The sequence below is a fragment of the Vipera berus genome, assembly GCF_964194415.1.
Source record: "Vipera berus genome assembly, chromosome: 1".
NCBI classification, from domain to species: domain Eukaryota; kingdom Metazoa; phylum Chordata; class Lepidosauria; order Squamata; family Viperidae; genus Vipera; species Vipera berus.
Window position 1 is genome coordinate 129,370,914 of NC_138202.1, and position 20,854 is coordinate 129,391,767.

Genomic DNA, 20,854 nt, shown 5'->3' on the forward strand with positions numbered 1-20,854 from the left:
TTGTTTATTCCCAAAATACTGTAAATGGCATGTTACAACAATAGAAGCAACAGCGTATACTACTATTAACGTTCAATAGAGTTATACCACTCTGATATTAACTCTTGACAGTTAAAAAGTTAATTTCAACACTTTTATAACGTTTTCGTTCAAAAGCTAGGAGGGAAATCTCAGATGATCTATTACATGATTTCTTCAGTGCCCATTCATTCATCAGTAAAAGACTTAAAGATAATAAACTTTTTTTGTTTGTTTAAGGCAATTACTTAATCTCAGCAAACTCCTGTGTTAAGCACGGCTATTAACAGAGCAGGCCATAAATCACTGCCCAACCAGGTGGGTGATTATTCTGAACTGCAATCACTCTTAGGACCTTCTGAAGACCCCTCACAATCTTATGCACCTTAATTGCACAGGCAGCAAGCTAACAACCAGCAGTTTGCATGAACAGCAAGGAGGATGTGCTGTAAAATGCACTAGGCCCATTTTTAATACCAGTCAGAACATTTACTTACCAAGGCAGGATGATACATGGGGGTTATTAGCTAGCACCAGAACCACAGCTGGGTACAGCTGATAACTCACTCATTCTCCTCTACTCCAAACCAGGCCTGACTGTCTTGTACTCATTATAGAATGGCCACATCTACTGTTCCAGTTATTTGCATATGCTTCCAGTCTAGGACAAGGAAGGAAGAAACAATATCATTATTGCGGGTTCCTTCCAGCAAATGAAATTCTTCTCTAAGTGGGACGGTACCAGGGATAATTCCATGTTTAGTCAGTACAGAATGATATGGAAGAGAACCAAAATAAAAATAAAGATATCAACCTGAGCTCTGTCAGTATTTGGTATCTTCAACATTTGCCCACCAGCCACCTAACTCAGTCTTCATCCTGGAACTTTCCAGATGGCTTGGGTCACAAGAGGAAGATTTGATTATTAGAGGGAAGTTTTTTTTAAAAAGGGCTATTGCATGGGTGTCAAACTTGCCACGTCACGTGATGTGTCACCAAGAGCCTTGGTGGAGCAGTGGGCTAATGCCTCCTTAAGTAACACCAGCTGCCTGCAATTAGTGCAGGTTCGAGTCCCACCAGGCTCAAGGTTGACTCAGCCTTCCATCCTTCCGAGGTAGGTAAAATGAGGACCCAGATTGTTGGGAGCAATAAGCTGACTTTGTAATAATGCTGCTTTCCCCCCCCCCCCGAAAGCCCTAATAAGCAGGCATATACTTAGAATGAAGGCTATTGCTAAGCACACTGATTTGTGCTTCTTAGATTGTAAGACACCCTGAGTCTTTGAAGAAGGGCGGGATATAAATGGGATTAAAATAAAATAAAAAAAAATAAAGTATCACAACTTTTTTCACAGCATGATGCAACCAGCCCCCGGGCCAGCAGTTTGACACCCCTGGACTATTGCTTTCAAGTCATACTTTGAACCTTATAAAATTATCAGATTATCGGTCTGCTCAGCAGTGTTTTCCTTAAGATTTTTTTTTTGAAAAAAAGATTAAAACTAGGCTGAATATCAGAAAAAATTGGTGGGCATATTGAAAACTTTTTTGGGAAAAAGAAATTGAACATTTGGGGGATTCTTTTAGGTTGGCATAAAGATGAAGTGCCAAGGGGTGGAGGAGTTTCCTGATCAAAAGCAGTGTTTTGTGTTTTACCATTTCTTTGGGTGGTGGCTTGATAGCCTTCAGCAGCCCCATCATGTTCACTCAGTAAATTAGTTACTGTGACTCTGACAGCTGATAGTACATAACAGCATAAACTCATTCCCAGAGGCATTCTTGTAGAGAACAGATGGGTACTCAACAGCTACAATATTAACTAAGTTATTTTTCCCTGGATTCAAAGATTCAAGAAACAAAATAAATGGAATTTATGATTTCATCCTTTCTTACCAAATCAATAGAGGCACACATATCAGAACCTGTTTCACACTAACCCTATATCAGAGCAGATCTGGATAATTCTGTTTCTTCTATGAAAGTGAGCTTCTACTCTCAGAGAAGTGAATAGAAGAACCCTGTAGTTACCACTAGTCAATGTTGCATAGAATGCTGGGGGGGGGGGGAACCCTGCTTATATGCTTATAAACCACAGTCGATCTCAGATCTCCTTCATTCATGTTTCTCTTGCATCTTTGTAATCCATTGCTTGAAGAATGAGGGATAAGTTGCAAATGTTGTTGTGTTAATGCAGCTGCTGTTCTGTTTTTTGTGGGATTCTTTAGCAATAGCTCTGATGACAAAACTAATCTCTACCATTTGCCCAAGAAATGAACAATTAGTATTTTCTTAAGTTTGACCAGCAGCCCTGCAAGGATATGCTGAATTATTTCTCTACCAGTTGCATTGACAAATGGCCCTACTTTAGCAAAAACTGGAATTTGCAGGAAATGTTTGAAATGGTGCCCTCAAAGTGGGTGAGCCAGTCGTGGTAATGAGTAAAATTTCTACACTCCTCTATTCATGAAGTTATGCTTGGCTCTGGAGCATCTCTGCAAGAATGTGTTCCTTGGCGGCTTGTGCTTGTCCACTGTAAAAGTCATGCTAAATCCTTTATAAGCAGGTCATTGATTTCAATGTTAGTCACTCCACAGCATGAATAGAAGGGAATTGTGGCTTCGACTGTCTAAAGAGGCCCATCATTGCAGGAAATACACCAGTACAATTCTTGCTTTGATCCCTACATGCATCCCATTTTGCAAATGGGTTCTAGGAATGCAGTTTCTACCATGAAAAGAACTTGGATATGAAGCTCAGGAGCTTCTCGCAGTGAAAGCCTTGCTATTGACTTTAGTATCCACCTCATCTAGGAACATTTGTTCCAGATAAAAGCAACTAAAACCCTATAGAAAAAATGTATAATCCTGGGACCCCTGGAATCATGCTTTAGGTATTTCATGAAAAGATCGCCATAGGCCAATGTATTTCATATATTGGACTGATCCAATGAAACAAGGTTTGCAGAAGGAAGACATTCCTGCAACATGCCTTATACACTTCTCTACTAGGAGACAGAAACCTTAGGAAATTTTCTGAAAGCAGTTAGGAGAATTGGCTTTAAAGCTTACAAGAAGTTAAACTAATTCTTGGTCCATGAAAAAAATGTGACAAGAAGTGGTATCATTACAAGCATGGATATTAAACTCATGGAAGTAAGTTCCTTTATACAAAATTAGAATCTAAATGAATTTTGTCTTGCAGTACCACTTGCCTGCTATTATATTCTTTTAAAAGAAACTGTACAGGCTGAACTACAGTATAAACCTGCAGCAGGAAAAATTTCTGCTCTTCCAGGAAGATACATCCATGTCCCCAAAATGAGATAACCCACCAACAACAGGAGAAAACTACTGGGACACATCACCATGCTAATACTTTCCCTGTCCCAAACACCTCTTGTAGAAAACAGATATATCTTTTCTGCTATTGAAGCAGTTTTTAGCTAACAGCAAATATTTAGTAATAGATGTTGAATGGTTTTTCAAAACCTGTTAGGAAAAGCGTTTCCTCCCCTCTTTTAAAGAAAGTCAGCCTCTGGGTTTTTTTTCACCTGTTAAAGAATTCTACCCATGTTCCTCATTATCTGCTCCACTGCTAAATCTCCAGTCCTCCAATTAACGTGCTCCCATGCTTCGGACAACTACCTGCTTTTTCTTTTAATCTGATCTTATTTCTCTATAGGAATTCTGCTAGCCAATTGAAATCTCTCCCTCATTTTGCTGGCAAAAGGAGCTTAAGCTCCCATCTGGCTTTTTAAAACTCTCCTATTCTGGGTGCACTCATTTTTTCCACTACAATTGCAGCCACTGCCCTCTAAATACAAGGATGACATTATATACACAACAATTAATACTTTCTTTTTTTTATGATTGTGCCTTCTCTCTTCAGAATTACCACAGTATGTTTTCAGATCTGAGTTTGTCTTAGACACACACCCCCCAGGTTTTCTGGTGAAATTGGCAAAGGCCTGTATTATTAGGACAGAAGCCAACTTGTTTAGTGGAATTTCCTGTCTGATTTTAATCCCTTCTCTCCCCCCCACCCCGTATTTTACCCCTCCTTTAAAGTGAGACGAAGGAAAGCTTTTTTAATTACCCTGCCATGGGTTTCCCCTTTCAGGATATTATTATTCTTATTAAGTACTTCCTCTTGGGAAGAAGCGGAGAGCGGAACCTGGGAAGGATGGTGGAACAGTCAAGACTTGTGTCCTTATTGTATTTTAATAACTTTCAGATTGGAGGAATGCTTAGGCATACGTTTTGGCATGACGACCAAGCAACTAAGCAGTTCCAAGGCTGTTAGTTCTTTGCAGCTTTGGACCTGTAGAATTAATGAGTTGCTGATTTAAAAACCCTCTGGCTTGAATTTTCTGCTTCACTGGATTTGCTGTTTGTTAGCTTGGATACAGCATCCACAGTGGTAAACTTAGACATTTCTGTATACATTTGCCAGATGATCACCTGAAGGCTGGGCTGTCTCTTCAGTAATTACACAGCCCCCAAAAGGAAGATCCTCCCAAGAGCTGCTCTGCATGTTGCCTGGTACCCCAGACTTATTTTCTTTTTTTTTTCCCTCCTCACAATAGGGAAAAATTGGAAAGCAGCCAATAGATAGAGAAAGATATATCCTAAGTGATGAAGTGGCAGAGAAGCACTATCGCTTATGCTCTTGAGAGCTCCCACAGCTACTGGCTTAATGCACGCCACAGGTTTCTATGCAGTCTTCCCCACACCCCACACCCCTCCAATTATTTGGCACAAGAAAAAAATAGCCTCTGGATAGGGTGAGATTCCATATGCAGGAAAAGATCCAATCAGCCAGGAAAGCAACCTTATTCTTGCTGATGCCTTGTCAGTTTTTACCACCGAGCCCTGCCTAGCTTCCTCCGAATGGAAACACCATTTTGATAGGGTAGTTGAGCAAAAGCCAGGCATTCCAGCATCCCAATTATCCACAATGGGGGAGGGGACAAGTGATAAAAAACACATTGCCCTGCAAATTCTACCCATCCTGGTGATGCAGTAATGGAAAAAAAAAATGAAACTTGGCTTCTGAAGCCACAACTCAACTTTCCTCATCGTGGCTGGCTGCAGGTGCCTCTGCCAAGGATTCTTGTACTCAGTTGAAGGAGATTACCTACCAAATCCAAAAAGATGGGCAGATTATAATTTTAAGTAAGAAAAGAAACTCTACAAGGAAAGGTCATATGAAATTCAATACAAAGCTTAAAACTGCCTAACAGGACCAGTAACTCCAAATAAGAATTTGAGATGGGGAGATCATACTGGACAGCCACACATGCAAAAATAATGTAGGTGTCCAGGTGGATTACAAGTTGAACCTTAGCCAACACAGCCAAATATTTCATTTTTTGTTGTTGTTGTTGTTGTTGTTGTTTGTAAGAGGACCAAGAGAACAAGGTCATTCCTCTCTGTTTAGCATTGGTCAGTCCACACTTGGGATATTGTATCTGAGCACTGCATTTTAGGAAAGCCATGAACAAACTGGGATATGTCCAAAGGAAAGCAACCAATGTGATAAGGGGTCTTGGGGGACTCGGGTGCCTAAGAACCACTAAGAAGAAGTCAGAATGGCGTTGTTCAGCATTGCATAAGCCAGGATAAGAAACAATGGATTTAAGAGTATGCAGAACTGAATTGGCATCATAATGATAAATGCTGTCCAACAACAGAGCAGATGACCTCAAGATGCAATGGACTTTCCTTCACTAAAAGTATTTAAATAGAGAATGGTTGGCCATCTGCTGGGGATGTTGTAATAGTAGATTCCTGCACTGAGGAGGACTAGATAATCATCAAGAGACCTTCCAGTCTTTTCGTTTTATTCTTTTGAAATAGCAGATGGACTAGCATTTTTTGATGGTGTTAATAACATTGATGATGGCTTCTGGAGTTTACGTATACATGCACACTCTGTGAGGTTGCTGCCTGTCCTTTTCATTGTATAGCTGACAGAAGACCCACTCACTATATAACTATCAAGAATCTCAACAGCAACCAGAAACCTGCACAAACTATACATTGCTGTAAGGTTCTCAGGCCAATCAAAATAGAGCATCTCTGTATTTTTAAAACCACTCTGAAATCTGCATAAACACAAGAACACAAGAGAATGCAAATGCACAGAGTGCAAGAGGACGAATGAATAGTGATGCCAGAGTTTCAAAACTCCTGAGAGCCAGCCAATCAAGCAGACTTCTCAGTGTCAAATCAAATCAAAGCCTGTTAACTTTTGGAGGAAGATGTAATAGCTACACAACATTGATAATGGGTTGCTGAATCTAGCTGTGCATTCTGTGTCTTATTTTTATTTATTTCTTTGTCCTATTAATTTTGGAGCTTTTAGAGTGCTTTTGAAGATGAAGACACTCGCTGCATATGTAAAGATATCCTGAATCTCAACATTAATGAGAATCAAAAGCATGCACACAATGCATGCACATAAGCACACGGATGTTTCAGATCAGCAGACCAACGGAGCCAAGATATTCTAGTATTTTATGCACATACATCACTTGTGTGCATCCATATGATGTATAAATGTAAGAACAGAAGTGCATGTGCCTGTACAAAACAGATCCTTGATCTTATCTCTAGCATTCCTCCCCATTTTTGGGGCGGGGGAGGGCTTGAAAGCCATGAGTGTTAATCTACAGCAAGTCCAGGCTATCTATGTACCAAAAAAATGGTGATAACTTACCTTCCAGGTAATCAGACAAATGACAATTAGATTTGTCTCTAGTCTTCTTTTGTATCCTGCTGGCCTGAGCATCATCTCCATGCTACATAAGTGTATGCCATGACTATGCGTAGCCTTGGAGCCAGTAGTCTTTGTTTGACCCAACTGAAGCTATCAACAATTTACTTGCTCATGTCTGAAGATGTGGACCATGATGCTTGGGAAGTGGAGAGCCATGGCAATAGTGGTGGATGAATCCACTGTAGGATAATCCCAAGTGGGGCCCCTCTGGTGAGAAGTGACATACAAAGGAAATTGTAAGATGTTTCTGTCTTTTCTCTATTCCTTGTAATAACTTATTTCTCTCTGTGCACAAACCAACTCTTCTAATGCTTCAGAGATAACCAATGCCTCACTATATTTCTATTTCTCAAAGTTCTCAAAGTCTGAACTTTGGCCTGCTTGACTAAATCCCTAGGGGCTTGAGCTATCAGATTGTTATTAGTTATTAGTCCCTGCTTCTATTTCCTTTAAACCTTCTTGCATGTGAGCTTCTCAATGAGCTCACTATTCATCCATTCTTAAACCTTTCCCCATTCTTCTTTCTCACAGGGATCATTTGGACCTGTATTTTCCCCCTTGTAGTTTTAAGGAGCTTCCATTCCCCTGAGGCTTGCTTGTCGTTTAGTATTTTAGTATGCTGCTTAACTTTTGTTTGAGTTCATTCCTGATCCTCATTCCTGAAATCCAAGCTATGTCTTGAACTCTGGTATGGCATGGTCCCTTTCTCCCAAAATGCCCTAGATCTCAGAAACACAGTATTCTGAGTTCAATAACTACATGACTAAGTAGTTTTTATAAACTACTTAGTCATTTAAAAAAAACCTGGGGAAATGGTGTACTGATAGCCCTAAAAAAGTTCATCCAAAGCTTTAAATACCACTACGTATAATATTATGCCATAGCTTTCTTACTCATTAGGTTCCAGTCTCCATTCATGGACACCTTATATTCCCTTCCTTAAATAACTAAAAACATCCAGAATTTTTGAAGGCTTTCTTAATCATTGCTCCCCCTACCCCAGCATCTATTGGGATGTGTTTTAGCAGCTTATGGGCCTGAATTGATTTTTTGCAGGATCTCCAAAAGGTGTTATTTACTTCCTTTTGTTCCTTTTTTTTTTGGTCATAGGATTCAGTGACACAATTGGGGAATGAAATCTGGAAGCTCCAAATAGAAGACCCAGGTTTTTTAAGTGTACTAACCATTTAGTAAACAAAAAATGGGCCTGAATAAAGGTGTGTTACAGATCTCCAGCCAATGGGAGCATTACAAAGCTATTTAAGGAGTACATTGTTCCATGGTTTCCTGTGTCTTTATCAGAAGCAGCTGACATCGGTTCACAGACATAACAACTGAACAAAAACTGCTTATAATGCAGTAATATGAATATACCTTGGCATGACTTTCTGACATGCCAGGTTACATGGCTTCACCACACTTTCCAGACAAATGTTTTGTGGTACAAGCCTCAACTAGAAAAGGAGCAGCTAAAAGGCAACAGAGACACATTATGTCTGAGTGATTTCAGCATTAATATCTATAATGTATAGCCCCATATAAGGCAACGCCTTGGGGGAGCTCCACACGTTGAAGTTGTGGGGAAATCCCATTATTAGATTCATATTTCCTGCAGCACCTATCTGGAATGTGGATTTCTCACTCAGAGACTCGCACGTACCTGCTCATCTTGGCTTTTGGTACTATTCACTAAGACAGAGTTGTAGAATCTACAGCTTTCCAGATACTGCTGCATTATAGTTTTTGGCGGCTACCTCAGTTGTCAGAGATGATGAGATTTGGAGTTCAGCAACACTTTGAGCTCAGCTTCCTTCTAGATCATTATATTCTTTGGAACTAAACCTACAGTATGTCTTTGTCTCTTTATGTAAGTCAGTGAGCTCTGGAACATGAGAATCCTGTGATATTTGTAAGGATTGATAGGATCTCCTGTTCTGTAAGATTCTCCATGGCATTGGTGGATGAAGTTGTCCACTGATAGTGAATGTACAGTTTTCACTGTGAGGATGGCACTCCTTCACCCCACATCATAATGAATACTTAAAAGCTGTGATAGTTTTGATTGGGATGAATTAAATAAGACACTGTCAAACAAAGCAAACATGACCATGGCTGATGGCTTGATTAGCCAGAAGAAAATGCCTATTCTTTTATTATTATTATTATTATTATTATTATTATTATTATTATTATTATTATTATTATTATTATTATTATTATTATTATTATTATTATTATTATTATTATTATTAAAGAGTTTTACAAGAAAATTTTTACAATACATATCCCCAAAGCCCACTTTATCATACAATCTTTAACTAATTCCGTTTCCGAGTCCAATTCAATTAAAACATTATATATCCTCTTTATATGCGCACGATTTAAATCTCTAATTTGTTTTATTAAGTTTTCATCTGTAATTGTGATGCCAACCTTCTGATCCAGCTTCCACCTAGCTTTCAGTTGGGTGTATTGGAACCAAGAGTAACTTATGTTTTCTTGTTTTAACTCATCTAATGATTTAAGTTGCCAATTATTCCCTTCCAATCTAAGTAATTCCTTATAGGAAAACATATCCAAACTCACTCCCATAGATACACCTTCTATCGCGTGTCCAGGAATTCCCCAAATCGGTATTTTATAATTTAACTTATAATTATACTTTTTCCAGACACGCAGCAGGGCACTTCTAAGAATATGAGATTTAAAAGCCCTGTCCACCTTTTTATCATAAAGCAAATATGCATGCCATCCATATACCAAATCCCAACCCTCAAGGTGAAGTATTCTTTTATTAGTTAAGTTAAGCCAATCGCTAACCCATGTCAAGACCACCGCATCATAATACAATTTCAAGTTAGGCGCCTTGAGTCCCCCTCTTTCCCTAGCATCTTGCAGAATCTTAAATTTAACTCCTGGTTTTGAAAATGCCTATTCTTATTCCCCATTTAAATCTTTATTCTTATTACCCCATTTGTAATTGGCTTGAATTCTGGTCCAAGCATGTTCATAGATGTGTAAATAGATACGACCAAGAGATCTGTTTCTCTGTTGAGGGTGGTATAATAGTTAGGGGAATTGCTTAGTATCAGTTTGAGACATGTTCTCTCTTTATGTCCTCTCTTGGTCAATGGGTAAAGATAAGATGGTAACTGACTGTGCTGTTCATATGCATGGTCAGTAAAGGGTTGTCTGTAATATCCTGCTGGGTGGCAAGATAATGTTATCCTTGCCCCCCCTTTTTTTTACTTGAACAAGTTCTTTCCTCTTAGCAGGACTTTATTCAGTCATTCATTCATTCATTCATTCATTCATTCATTCAACATATATTTTTGAGACTGCTAATTCCAAAAGGAGAGTGGTGTCTCACAATATTTAAAATACACATTTTTAAAAAAAAAAATGGCAGACAAAATAATATCAATAACATTCAGAAAATGTTTGACAGGGTCCTACAAACATCCTAACTCCAGATCTGGTAGCAGAGCCAGATGGAACACTCAAGAGAGTAAATGTAGAGTAACTCTGGAGGATGTTCCTGACAGTAGGGGCTATGTCAGAGAAGACATGCTTCCTTGGTCTTACAAGATGACAACTTTTAATTGAGGGGACCTGGCGTATGCTCACTCTGACTAAGAAGCCTGAACAGGTAGAAACCACTGTGAAGGCAAGTGGTCCCTTGGATAATCCAGCTCCATGCTATAAAAAGCTTTATAGCTAATGATCAACACCTTGAATTCCACCTGGAAGCTGACTGGCAACCAATGCAGCTCATGCACAGTGACGTCACATCAGAATAGCTGGGACAACATTATGGCCTGTGCTGCTGCATTTTTCATCAGCTGTATCTTCTGGATGGTCTTCAAAACCATCCTAATGTAGAGTGCATTGAAGTAGTCCAATTGTGAGATGGTTGGGGCAAGAGTGACCATCTGAAGATATCCCAGTTGAGGAAAGGACACAACTGACATATCAGGTGAACCTATGCAAGGACCTACTTTAGGATGCAGTTTGATAGAAGAACCCCTTCTGTCATTGAGAGAAGAATTGACCAGAAAATAATTAAAGTCTTGATTTTGTTTAAACTCTCTTTTTACATATCGGCTAAATATCTGGTCCTACATTGTACTGAAGATAAAAATGAATACATTTGGAATCTCTTGTTCCTTTATGAGTTTATGATCTTGAATATATGCACCCATTAAAATCAGAAATACAGGTAAAAAGACTACAGCAAAACTTCAAGGCCCAAACTATGCTTATTGCCAAATCATTCCTATTGAAAAAGATAGTGCATCTGGACTCCTCTTAGTTTTGGGATAAGTAGATGATTCTTGGATGCTAATATTACAATTAAGTTAACTTCAACATATAAGAAATGTCCTTGATGCTCTCTTGATCACCCCTGCTCATTTTACTCCTTAGGCCTGTCCTGATGGCACTATTAATTCATAACTTATACAGTTAATATATTTTCTCAATTCTTTGTTTCTTCAGACTAGGATGAATCCTAAATCCTGCTCTTTAGCTGCTTAGTGAACAAAAGTGAGAAAGATCCCTTGAGTTCCTCCTGAAGGTCACCCTACTACCAAGCTGCTGAGAAAAGAAGAAAAAGATTAGAAAAGTCAGAATGAGACGAATGAAATTACCACCCCTGTAATTAAAATGATTCAGTTTCATTGCAGGATTCCATTAAGAGGCTTATCAGACTCCTAGTTGTGTACTTGATTGTCCTATCGCTGCAATTTTTTTTGCAACATGTCCAGTGTCAATACACAGTGGAATAACTGTTAAACCTCCAAAGAAAAGGGAAAAAATACATTAATATAGATGTATTATGGATTTACAGACACATATACACACTCTGGTTTCTCTCTACACATTAATCTGATATTACTCAAAGGACTTGTGTAGTAGGAATCTTTTAAATAAAGATGCAGCCAAAATCTTCCCAAACCAAAAAAGTAGCATGACCCTGTTTGATGTCAAATAAAAACAAAATCTTATTTGCAGTCCAGTTTTACAAGAGCTAAACATTTTGATGCCAATCTCAATACTAAACCAAATCCTGCTTATGGTTTTTAGCATCAAGAGTGGAGAACTAGTGCAGAATGCCCTTCTTTACCAGTTAAAAAAACTGATAGAGGAGGTCTTGAAAATGTACTTGTGTTGTAGCAAAACCAATAGGTGCTACCCCTTCCCAAAGGACAAAAGATTATTCTCTCTTCAAAAGGAAGATTAGACTGAAAACATCTTATAAATCCAAAACTGTGCATGCCCAGTTTTCCAATCCTGTTAGCTGCAATTGCTGACTCTCACTGAAAACAATCCTGGACAAATTTATGTATATTTATTTATTTTATTTATTTTATTGCATTTATATACCGCCCTTTCCCTGAGGACTCAGGGCGGTTTACAGGGAGTTAAAAATCAAACATACAAAAGTTAAAAGCCAAGTTAAAAAAATATTAAATCAACCCTGTGCTATTAAAAACCCCAATTAAAATAATATGATGCACATACGTGTTAATTGCACTCATGTGTAATGTGTGTAATTGCACACTAACAATTACACGTTGCCGCACTGAACATCAGCTCCTTGACTGGATGCCTCCATGAATTTGCAGAAATGCTAAAGCGAGGCGAGGTGCAGATTGTGATGGCAAGGGCAAAAGACTTGTGGCATTGGTAAAGTATACAAACTAATCTACCACAGTTTGTCCAACAACAAAGGCATGGCTATCATAATAGACACTGATCTGCACAGCCATGTTGCTGAGGTCCATCAACACTATGACCACCTTGTGTTAACTGTTGTATGTTGCTGCCCATTGATTACATGTTTTCATGTTTTCATGTTACATGTTTTCTTGTCCTATGCTGCACAAATAGGATGTGCCAAAGAAATTTTTGCAAAGGCCTAAAGCTTTTTTAGAAAGAGGTCAACTACAAGCACGTTTGAATCGTCTTCTTCCACATCCACAATATTGCATAAGTAATTTCCAGACAACGAAGTGTCACATGAAATATCCAATTCAACTGCAAAAAGTTACGACAAGTTGTTTAAGGAGTTGCACAAATGCTCTTTTTATAACTATGCATTTGTACAAATGAATCTGAAGCAGTGAATAGCACCTTCTAGTAGGTTTGTTTTTAGAAACAGAGTTCAAATGCCCACTTTTAGCCTAGAAAAGAACAACATGAAGGACACTCTATTTCTCACAGCATTTTTAAAAATTTCTGCTTGGTGCAGTGATGCACAACATGCAACTTTCTAATTGCTGCTACATTTCCAATTTCTGCCTAGCCAATAGTGGGAGATGCTGGGTGATGAAGAATGACATGTTATGTATTCGGGTGGCTAAGTATTTGCCTTTTTATTGTAAATTGCTTTGATATGTTTTATAAGAAGTAGAACTCTATTTATATAAGGAAATTAAACTAAGAAATACTGTTTCTATCTCATCTGAACCTTATTGTCTACTGGAAATGTATTTATTTTATTTCTCTGATATTCTGCCTTTCCTCCAGGAACTCAGGGGGTGTACATAAACAAGAGAGAGAGACAGAGAGAGTGAGTGAGAGAGAGAGAGACAAACAGAGACAGAGACAAGAGAGAGAGACTAGCGCAAAGGTACTCAATATGTTTCTTGAAGGTGGATATGAAGCTGGGTTTCCCAAGTCTACACCTTAACAAAATGTGATACTGGCTCTCAAAACTGTCTTGGATCCTGCACTTGTTTTTTGCCAGTTCTGAAACAATTATGGCTAAAAACAGATAACACTACATAGTATCTTAACATAGTTAATTCCCTCCTCAGTTCAGGAGTCTTCAAAGCAGAATGAAAAGCTTTAGTTCAGATCCAACCATTAATGGACTTAGTAGGCATTGAGCCCAGTGATTGGGATATTCACAAGGAAGCACTACTGTAGCTGTTGAGACTGGGTAGTTCTCTCACTACCAACGACTACAGGTGTTTGCAAGACATGAGTGTGTCTTTGACAGGTTCACCTATGGCAGGGGTATCAAACTGGCGGCCCATGGGCCAGATGTGTCATGCACAGGCCACGCCCATCCCAGCTCCACAAAGGCAAAAAAACATCACAATACAACATGTGACGTGATCAAGTTTGACACACCATTTAGTAATGAAACAAACAGCTTAAGAGAAGGGCAAAGCCCAGTCAGTGACTTGATATTTCATGATACTGGGTAGTACATGGTCTATTGTGAAAAAATGAATATTTATCAGAATTAAAAAAGAATAGTGTACTTCTACTCACTGTGTTATATGGAAATAAGTATTGAATATATGTGATGAAACATAAACTAAAGGGGACGGTAAAACTGAAAAAAAGGCAAAGAATGGATTGGTGCTGAATGCATGTAGACTGAGTACAATGCAAGTGAACAGAATGAAAGAAATATATTTAGATTTTTTGGTCATAAAAAAAAGAATGAAAATTAAATCCCAAAATGTATCTACAAAGGAACAGTGAATGAACTGAGAGGAATGGAACAACCAGAGAAGTTATGGTTAGAAGGGGTTGATGACATCCTTAAAAAAAAAGAGAGGCAAAAAAGTTTAAAGAAGAAAAGGTAATATAGAATATGAAACCCCAAAGATGCTTTTTCACGCGGCAACTGGATTTTCTTGTTTTTCTTTGAAGACATTTCACTTTTCATCCAAGAAGCTTCTTCAGCTCTTTTTATACTCCTTGCAGACAGCTGGTCATTTGCATTCTTATAGAGAGTCGTTGAGGCCACCTGGAGATTTATCTGTATTGTCAGAGTCACCTGAGTAGTGCAAATGGGTGTGGAGCCGCCTTGGAACTGTTGAAAAGACTGTGTTGTAGACTGACCAAAAAGTGGACTTCGCTGTCTTCGAAAGAGTGGCCTTTTTCTTTGTCTTTTTTTTCTTTTTCTGCATTTCATCTTGCCTTTAGATTAAGGGGGGGGGGAGATATTACTTTCAAGGAGGTTAAATAGAGAAATGAAACCTCTTCGATTCAGCTGAAGACCATGGGAGCCTGAATCCTTGTCAAGGACACCAGAACAGGTGTAGATTTGAAGCAGGCAGTTCCTATAACAAAGTGAACTTGTTGATATGAATTACATAAGACATTGGGGGTTTGGCTCGGAAAATTATTGTTTAATTGGTATTGGAACCTCAGAGTTAATTTTGCTTCGACAAAACCATGCAGTGTATTCAATAAACAGTAAGATTTTCAGAAATGGAATGAACCTGGAGTTTTATTTGGATTCTCAAGCTGGATGTTGACAGATGGATTGTAAGAAAGGTATGGAGTGGTCTAGTGAAGAATATTACAGTAAATTAGTTTTAGATTATTTCTTATCTTTTCCTTTCTTTTAATCTTTATCACTGATGTCTGATGCTATGGCATTCATGTAGTTTTCCTTGAGAGGCTACAAGCATATAGGCATCTCAGTTACCATCCTAGATGGTAACGTATCCTAGATGCACAAATTCCACTATGTGCATTTATGATGCTGTTTGCGTAATCTGCTATTTTCAAATGAGTGGAATCAGATGCCACCCAAAAAAGGCTCTCTCTCACTTCTGAAAGGGAAATCCAACTTAATGCACTGTCAATAAAGACCTGAGGTATATTATCAGAGAAGAGAATAGAGAAGGGGTCAGAGAAGGTCTCAGACAAAGTGGGAGGGAGCTGGGTCACAGCCGCATGACAGAGCATATCGTCTTGGTCTGCCTGTGGGATTCTCCTCAGATGAAGTCACAATTACCACACTGAATATTAACATGCTGGGAAAGCCTTCTTGTAGAACCTTCATCTGACTAAGAATGAGAACACAGGGAGGAAAGACAACTAATTTACAGTTACTCTGACTTAACCTGTGATCAAAACTCCATTAGAGGCTTAAATTTAATAACATTTAAAGTAAAAATTACTTATTTGAAGTAGTTTACAAAATATGCCCAGTGAGTAATGTATGTAGTTTACTCCAACAAAGATAATAATGTGATTGCTAATTATACTCTGTCTGCATACTGAAAGCCAGAGGTAACTGTGTAGCTTAATACACATACACACACACTTATTCTTAGATGCCAGGGTTTTGTTTTGTTTTTAAGAAAAATGTTCCCCTCCTTCATCATCCCACATTGCCTTTCTACGGGTAAAACAACAGTCCTCTGTGAAAACATATATTCCATGCTCTTCTCAAGATCATCGATCGTTCGTGGCAACTATTATTGGAGAAACTTCTACTTTATCATAAGAAATGGTATTGGCATTTCATTTACCTCCTGATGTGTAATACTTAAGCTTCATATTTGGACAGAGCGGTGGCTCAATGGGTTAGGACGCTGAGCTTGTCGATCAGAAGGTCGGCAGTTTGGTGGGTCGAATCCCGAGTGCCGCGTAACAGAGTGAGCGCCTGTTACTCGTCCCAGCTTCTGCCAACCTAGCAGTTCGAAAGCACGTAAAAATGCAAGTAGAAAAATAGGGACCACTCCGGTGGGAAGGTAACAGCGTTCCGTGCGCCTTTGGCGTCTAGTCATGCCGGCCACATGACCACGGAGACGTCCTCGGACAAGCACTGGCTCTTCGGCTTTGAAACGGAGATGAGCACCGGCCCCTAGAGTCGGAAACGACTAGCACGCATGTGCGGGAGAACCTTTACCTTTTTTTAAGTCAGATAAGGGGAATTAAAATTATTTTAGGTAGATAGGCCTGTTCAATTAGCCTGCCACAGACACATGCTGGTGGTGCAGTGGTTAAATGCAGTATTGCAGGCAAACTCTGCCTGCAGCCTGGAGTTCGATCCTGATGGAGCTCAAGGTTGACTTGGCTTTCCATCTTTCCGAAGTCGATAAAATGATCAAAATTGTTGGGGGCAATATGCTGACATCATAAACCACCCAGAGAGTGCTGTAAAGCACTATGGAGAGGTATGTAAGTCTACGTGCTATTGCTACTGCTAAATGCTGGACTGTCTCCAGTTCCAGAAAAAGCTTGTATCTGGTGGGCAGCTTGGCCCTGGTTGAACCCTGGAATGGATGCATGTCTGAGATCTTGGACTGGATTACTCCTATGCGCCCTCTCTGTGCCAATCCTGGGTTCACAATGGTTTTCTGGCTCCATGAAAAAGGCAAAAAGGTGAACCCAACCAGAGTAAGAGCCCATTTTCAGGCCTCATTGTAGTTACAAGGTTGGTGAAACATTGCTATTTCTCCACCTCAGTGCAAATTCTGATGGCTACCCTGAGACCCTGTTTAGAGTGATCCATTTGCTACTGTTTAACGTGACCACAAGACCACTTATAGAGCCACAGTGAGAAATGTTCACACTATCTGGCAGAAAGTCACTTACATTCACTTGGAGATGGACTCTGGCAGACAACCAAATTAATTTGATTAATAAAATGATTAAGCCCAATTGTATAAATGAATGTTATTTGGAAATATATAAATTATACCTAATTGGGACCTTACTCAGTGGGTAGTTGGATGTGTAGATATGCAGCGGGAAGCTTGACCTACTGAAATTCTCAGTTGTTGGGCAGCTCTCATCTGCGCTCATGGCTGTATTTTAGGGGGCACTAATAGACATTGCAATATTTCTTATAAATCAGTGTTTTCAGGCCACTTTCTTTGGATGCAATTTATGAATGAAAACAATATGGCTGCTTTTTCAGAACTGGAGCTCAGGTCATCTCTAGCCTGTGCTTCTGATACACAGACTTCGCATTTCACTGCTAGTTTTTTTCCATATCTAGGTAAATATTTCCAGGTTTCACACTATGTTCATGTGTGTATTTTTGTGTGCAAGTGTGTGTGTGTGTGTGCGCAGTGCGTGTGCACACACAGTCACCTTTTAGGGAAAGGTGCTTCCTGGCAGTTGAAATGATGTGGCTTCTGCCAAGCTCTGTCAACTCTGATTTGTGTTAGGAGTCTAGCATTCCTTGGTGCTTCCTATCATCTCCCTGAGTTCAAAGAGCCCTTAGTTGCTTGTCTTTGTCAAAAACCCTGTAGGAGATCTTTTATGTCGAAGATGTAGGATTTCTCCCCATGACTTTGATTATTTATTCATTCCACTTCTCTGGTGTACTCTAGGGCTGCTATCACTAAGACCCCTTGTCTGCCTCGCACTTGCTCTAAAATGCATGGAGCTTTACTGCCTTTGAAACTATGGGTTTAAAAAAATAAAATAAGATACGGTGAAGAAGTGTGCTCTTTTTTTTGAAGTTCTTTTTCTTTTCTTTTTTTTTCCATCCACAGTTCCACAGCACATTTTTCCAGCCTTCCATTCTCCTTTGCCAATTGACATGCGTCACCAAGAAGGAAGATACCATTATGAGCCTCACTCCCTTCATGCAATTCATGGGTAAGTCTTGCAAGTTCACTTTCATAGCATAGCCTTTCTTGCATTTTATGATGTAGAGAAGAAATACATCTGTTACGGCTGCCTTTCCCTTTAGGAAGGCTAAAGGGCTTTCTCAAAAGCCTTTGGCTGAACTTCTGTAGCACATGGGAGCTATACTGTGATCTCTAATGGGCAAATAAGGGAAAGGCTGTGCTAGTGTAGCAAGTAAGGCATTTTTATTCAGTGACCAACTCATTGTATTCCTGGCTTCGCCAAAATCTTTTACTATTTCCTCTGTATATATTTCCTAACCTGAATGTCCCAGACATTATATAAATCAAAGTGATATGCATTTATATATGTGTGTGTGTGTGAGATATATATATATATATATATATATATATATATATATATATATATATATATATATATATATATATATATATATATATATATATATATATATATATATATATATATATTATATATATATATATTATATATATATATTATATATATATATTATATATATTATATATATATATATTATATATATATATTATATATATATATTATATATATATATATATATATATATATATATATATATATATATATATATATATATATATATATATAATTCTATTGCTGGTCATCTGTGTGATCGTTAGATGGGAGATCACATCATTGTGTCTGAATGCATTGATTCAGAATCCAGCATTCTAATGATATACAGTCTTCTTTTCAAAAAGCAAGTTTCTAGTCCTTTCTGTTGGAGGTGTGAATATAGATAATACTGGGTTGACTCAGTGTCTGGGGCTAGGCTATTGTTACAGGAATGTCAGTTTTTTTTTAATCTTCTTGTTCTTTCTAGTAACGAGTGTAGATTGAATAAATTACACGAATACTCAAATCTCTGCAAATAAACCCATGTGCTCTAGTGAATTTAAGAGTTCAGTGTTGATGACTGCATCAGTGCCATTCAGTGCAATCAATAACATAAAACTGGAAGCAAGAAGCAATGGAATTTGTGGAATAGTAATCTAAAACATGTGTTATTAGGTGCTATTTTGAGTAGAAACAATTGTTCCCTCTGCTAATACATCAACATGCTGCAATTACATATTATTACATACATATTATGCTTCTGGAAAAATGAATTCTGTGGCTTTCAGAATTGTGCACAAAAAGTAAGTTGCATATTTAATTTTCCCGTGAATGGTCTATGCTGTGGGTATAGAAGTATTGATATTTTAAACACTATTTTGCATACTTCATTCTGTATTGCCAAGGCAAGTAGAGTGATAAGGAAGTACATAGGCAATAAGGGCTCAGGCACTGGAAATATTTATCTTTCTGTCTTTGAGATTTTAGCCAATTTTGCTTTCAACATTGCTTTTGAAACCATACAGTCTACAAAACATAACAACAGCAACCAAGAATTGAGGTTCTCAATTATCTGAGCATGTACCTAGCATCGTATTATAGCCCCTTTTTCTGTACGGCACAATATGTTTGCCATGTAGATGAACTGGTTTGTTCCTTCTACTCCAGTCAACTCTGGATTAGAACCCACCATTCATCAATATTGCAAACCTTCGGTGTCTCACAGGCACACCGACTTTCCAATGAATTTGTATTTGTGAGTCTTTCTCACTGGCAAGTGATAGAGAAGGATTTGCTGTAAAGCAACACAAGACTTCAGGGAGAGGGGGGGGAAAAGTCTCTCAAGACAGGCATCAAGGGGCTTCTTAGCTGTTTCCAAATCTTGTAGCAATGGAGTGGGGGGGGAAATAACCCTCTTTTCATCACAGCATAATGAAGAGCTGCGCAGCTGAGGGGGTTTTCCTCCCCCTTGTGGAATGTTGTTTCCGGATATTCCCCTTTTTTTGAGAAGAGGAACTGCTGTGAGGATGAAGGCAGTCTGAAGGCCTGACAGCTGGGCAATTTCATGCAATGAGGAGCTGCAGAGGTCTTTGAAAAGGGTACTAACTGCTTCATTGTTGCACAGAAATACCAGGCACAGAGCCTGGGACAGAATGTGCTTCTCTAGCTGTTCAGAGTATCCCTTGGTGGGTTTATCACAGCCTTAGCAAGCTTGTTGATTGCTGCAGCAAAACATCCCACCATTCTGAGGGAGATCATTAATAAAACCTAAGCAGTATTATTGCATGTGAGACAGCCTTTATTTTTGTGAAGGAAAGGGGGTACCCAGTAATGGAGAGTGTTTATTTCTTTACAAATAAAGCATCTAGCAGTTTCTGGTTTTGAGGCTCATTGAGATGTAATTTAAAGTGCTTCTAGACTAAAAACTGCTAGATGCTTTATTTGTATAGAAACAAACATTTCTCCAATATTGGGTCACGAAACCTCTATAGAGTTCATTGGGATTTTACCTGAAAGCAGACTTGCCTCTGAATCCTTATTCTCTGAAAATTCTTCTGGATGTGAAGAATGGAGCCATCCAGAGCATCTAGGTAAATTCTGCAAATCCCATGCACGTGAAAACCTCTAGAAAAAAAGATACCATTCATTAAACAAAGAATTACAAATCAGAAATTAGTAAGAAGCATCAACTGCAACAGAGGCAGGTTTTTGCCGTTTTTAATGTTTTAATGTGCTTAGTTTTATAGTTTTAATATGGTTTTGTAAGTTGCTTTAGCTTTTGATTGGGAGCCGCCCAGAGTTAGTTATAAAATGGGCAGCTT

At 38.6% G+C, this 20,854-nt stretch overlaps 1 protein-coding gene across 1 annotated transcript in view; it reads left to right on the forward strand.

The window, feature by feature from the left end:
- GLI2 (GLI family zinc finger 2) overlaps positions 1-20,854 on the forward strand; it is a gene marked incomplete at its 3' end in the record, with an annotated part of 274,691 nt that overhangs the window by 166,839 nt on the left and 86,998 nt on the right. The window contains exon 3 of the mRNA XM_081340777.1: positions 18,062-18,167. Within this exon, the coding sequence (XP_081196903.1) occupies positions 18,062-18,167 (106 nt within the window). The remainder of the gene's footprint in view (positions 1-18,061; positions 18,168-20,854) is intronic.